The sequence below is a fragment of the Humulus lupulus genome, chromosome 8 (assembly GCF_963169125.1).
Source record: "Humulus lupulus chromosome 8, drHumLupu1.1, whole genome shotgun sequence".
NCBI classification, from domain to species: Eukaryota; Viridiplantae; Streptophyta; class Magnoliopsida; order Rosales; family Cannabaceae; genus Humulus; species Humulus lupulus.
In genome coordinates, this window is record NC_084800.1 from 9,518,649 (window position 1) to 9,522,890 (window position 4,242).

General features: G+C 30.3%; 1 protein-coding gene across 1 annotated transcript; it reads right to left on the bottom strand.

Moving 5' to 3' along the window:
• Positions 1-1,127: 1,127 nt before the first annotated feature.
• LOC133794990 (IQ domain-containing protein IQM1-like) lies at positions 1,128-3,863 on the bottom strand. The gene is made up of 9 exons (XM_062232443.1): positions 3,598-3,863; positions 3,350-3,464; positions 3,205-3,270; positions 3,016-3,104; positions 2,775-2,862; positions 2,193-2,423; positions 1,991-2,092; positions 1,399-1,534; positions 1,128-1,135 (listed from the first exon to the last, which is right to left on the bottom strand). The coding sequence occupies exons 1-9, from the start codon at positions 3,861-3,863 to the stop codon at positions 1,128-1,130; spliced, it is 1,101 nt and encodes a 366-aa protein (XP_062088427.1).
• Between the last annotated feature and the right edge of the window lie 379 nt (positions 3,864-4,242).

The window sequence follows — 4,242 nt, forward strand, 5'->3', positions numbered from 1 at the left end:
TTTGAAGTTTACAAAATTCAAATTAGTTTCTTTATTTATGGACAAAAAATTTGTCACAAAATATGGTAAGTTATCAAGAAAAAAAAGTTAAAAATATAGCAATTCAATAAAATATTAAAGAAGAAATTACCATAAACATAATCACAAAATACCCGTTCTCTCGCTCTGAGTCCCACCAAGTCCCCCCCGACATCATCCAACTGCTAACGATGCCAACATCACACACAACAACAATAACTTTTCCTTGTCTCCGCTTCTTCTTCTTGGTTGATTTTAGATTTGATTATATTTTTCACATTTGTTTATTTTCTTCCTAGATTTTGCAAAGTAACCAGTTAACTAATTTGATCTTCTTCTTCTTCTTGGTTGTTTATGGATTTGATTTTGTTTTTCAAACCTTTTTTTTCTTCAATTCTGGCTAAGTTAATCAGTTATCATCCACTGAGATCAGTTTAACTTAAATAACTTGTTTTCTATTCAGGTGTTAAATCTGATTGTTATTAGCGTAATATGTGGGTAGGTAACCATTTGGTATCCTGTGTTTTTGTAAAGTATCATTTTAGTACTATGTGTTTACAATAATGCTCATTTTATATCTTATATTTTGAAATTGTACATATTTGATATCATATATTTTAAAATCTTACATATTAGGTACCCTTAACTCAAATTTAATTTATAAAATTTTACTAATTTAATCAACTGCTCCCAATTATATGAGTTCGAAATTCAAATTTAATTACTTAATTGCATATAACTTATGACAGTTTAGTCACATTTGTAAAATTTTATTTATCAAATGAGAGTTTAGGGTACCAAATATGTATAATTTTAAAATACAGAGTACCAAATGAACATTATTGAAAAAAAAAATGTACCAAAATGATACTTTGCAAAAACACTGGGTACCAAATGAGTAAATTCTCTATTTTGATAGTAGAAGCTGGTTACTATCACATCACTAAAAATATAAAATCTAATTTAATAGTAGTAACCGATTACTACCGCAACAAATAAACTACTATTTTGATAGTGATAACCGCTTATACTACTACATCAATTTTTAAAATAACTCATTTGACATTTGTAATCGGTAAGTAATATGACCAAAATATGAGGGAAAAAACTCATACAACTGTTAAAAGAAAAATTAGAAAAAGCCATAAAAAATACACAGTTAAAAACTCTATACTTTTCAAACTAGTAAAAAAAAACTATATTTAAGGTAATTTCTAGCTACAAGAATGGATAGGAATAGGAAGTAAATTGGGCCTAGTCCTTGGTGATAAAGTGACAAGTTCAAAAGCTTGAAGGGTACTCTCTCATGCGTAGCTAATACGAGGCTAGTCCTGGTGGACCATTTGCATGAAGATAAACCCATACCCATTCTAGTCTCACCGGTGCCTTTTAAACTTTCTTCAACACGATTTGGATCATTTAGGACTTCGAGACTTGGACTAGTGCCACTTTCAGACTCTGTTGAACACTTCAAAATTTTATTACTCGGTTGAACGTCTTCATCCATAGGATATTTCTGCATCAAACCAAATAGGTGGGTTGAGATGAAAAAAAATCTGCTGTCCCCAATTTCCTATCCCCTCTATGTCCCACAAATTATTTTAAGACACATCATATATTTATAATATTAATATAATTGGAAAGAAAGAAAGTTGTAAAGAATTTAAATATATATTAAATAAATAAATAAGGTGTCTTAAACTAATTGGTGGGACATGGAGGAGATAGGAAATTGGAGACAGCAGATTTCTTTTCGGTTGAGATGAGTATAATTAAATATGAGTAATGATATTTCTACCCAAACTAAGCCCATAAATATTACACATTTAAGATTTACTGTTTTAAAAAATAGTATTACATCATTACTTACGTGTAATGCTTGTGTGCATATTTTTTATGCACATAACATTACTTTTTAAAATTATACATGTAATAACTAGAGTTGAGACTCTATAAATTTACATATATTTACTTTGACATTTGTTAAGTCCACATGATGTTGCCCTAAGAAGTTAATAAACTCCTTGAAATTCTCCTCTGTTGGGCAATAATGACCACTATAAGGCCATATACCCTGAAAAAAGTAGCTTAATTAATTAAAAGATTATGCCCAAAATGTATATATTTATGTGATGAATACATAGATATATATGTATTAATTATATATTATATACCTCAAGAATCCCATCATGGGTAACCAATCTTCCAGCTGCAATGGTGGCACCACCGGCTAGAAAGCTAGAGTGTTGGAATGTGCTCTTAATCTTCTCTGCCACGTACAATTTTCTTGATGTGCTCAGCACAAATATCCACTTGGTGCCCTTAGGAGTCTCCACGTGGCATCCATTTTCCATGTAGAGAAGCTTTCCACTTTCCACAACCACTTCATAGGCTTTTCTCTCTATCTGCAAAACACATAATAATTTAACTATATCAATCCTTCTATTGTCTCTGATTTTGACAATATTTGGTAGGCAAAGGACGCATAAATGTAAGGTAAGATATAATGCATTGATCAAGTGACAAAATTAAATGGTACATAAATTTATGATTATATATATATTCATATTATTATCGTACATGTACGTACATATCGTGTATTGTATAAAGAATGTTTTTCCTGTAGAACTTTATTAATATATATAGTATACAAATATATCATCATTTAAGAAGAGACTAGTTTGTAAAAATATTCCATCTATATATAAAACTTACTAAAAATAATAGTTAGTTTAAAAAAAAAAAAAAATTCTTACTGGTCCGAGGTATTTTATGCACTGAAGATTAAGAACAGTTCTTGGACATTTCTCAAGAGTGATTTCTTTCCCATCTCCTACGTCCAACCTTCATTAGTAGTTTTCACGGATAAGAAAAGTATAAAGCACTTTAATTTGGGATTTTACTATTTTTGTTTATATAATTTATTAAAATGCAGATCCCAAATAAAAAAGTTATAAACATGAAAAAGATGAAGAATGAGTTTTTATGATTTTTTACCAGTAGAAGAAAGGTTGAGAGCTCTTGCTTTGAAACCAAACACCATAATATATGTGTAGATTGTGTCCGTAACGATGACGTGGATCAATCTGTTCGCAACAAATTTTGGATATATATAATTGTGATTAGTTAACAAAAACAATCATAAATTAAAATAGCATTGGAAAATCAAATGTAGGGCATACGTACAGCTTCAAGCCAGTGTTTTAGGGCTAATTTCTGAGCCTTCTCGTACTCGCTCAAACCTTTTCCAACCTACGTATACGTATTACGTACAACCAAATAATGTTATTCACAATTAATATATATATATATATAGAAGAAAGATTATGACCTTGGCAGCCCTTATCCTAGCTCTTGACCATCTAGAAATTGCAGTTTCTGACCTTTTTGAGTCGAAAAACGACACAGAACTCCTCCTAAGAGCAGCAAATTCTAATGCCTTGCACCTTCAATAACGAATTAATAATATTTAAACAAATAAGAGAATAACTCAAATTAGTTCATATATACATATATATATATATATATATAACAAATATGTAAAAATGATCGACATGCAACGAAGAAGCAAAACCCAACCATGATTCCTCAACAACGACAGCACAATCTGCAAGGCTTCTTCTTGTTCTGTAGCTTTTGTAAACTTTCCGCACCTTCGTTGCAGCTGCATCCATGGCCGCCTCATCTGTACTTGCTCTTGGAGAAAAGCATTTTCCATCATAATCATCATTAGTTAAAACATTATTCGTACAATTATTCTTGGTTTGTAATACTTCTTTGACACTATTAACATAACAACTCCCATATTTTCCAGAGCTTCCGCGACTCGATTGAATACTTGGCATCTGTCTCTATCTGTACTGAAATCAAAGAATATATGTGCATATAAATACAATATGCATGCATTAATAAGCAAAGCAAATCCTAAGTACAGAAGCTAAAGAGATAGAATATATTAAGCTATCTATATCTGACCTGCAATATAAGTATAGTGTGGTCTTCTCTCTATCTCATTTACAACAGTGATTATGTGAGATATATATAATAATACCATCATATCATATATATATATATATATCCCTGCTGCTTTTTATTGAGACGTTAAAAATCTGTAAGCGTGCTGGACAAGAAAGACACGTGGTAGCAAAAGATGATATACCTTCAAATGCATATATGTGTTTATATATAAATATTTTTTTTGTTAATATTTCTAAAATTTCAATA

What these genes read in the sequence shown, in the direction of transcription:
- LOC133794990 (XM_062232443.1), bottom strand. Translation starts at nt 3,863, where the DNA reads ATGCCAAGTATTCAATCGAGTCGCGGAAGCTCTGGAAAATATGGGAGT. An exon ending in CTAGGATAAGGGCTGCCAAG is followed by an intron (nt 3,271 to 3,349) that starts GTCATAATCTTT and finishes ACGTATACGTAG; the next exon opens with GTTGGAAAAGGTTTGAGCGA. An exon ending in TAAAACACTGGCTTGAAGCT is followed by an intron (nt 3,105 to 3,204) that starts GTACGTATGCCC and finishes TGTTGCGAACAG; the next exon opens with ATTGATCCACGTCATCGTTA.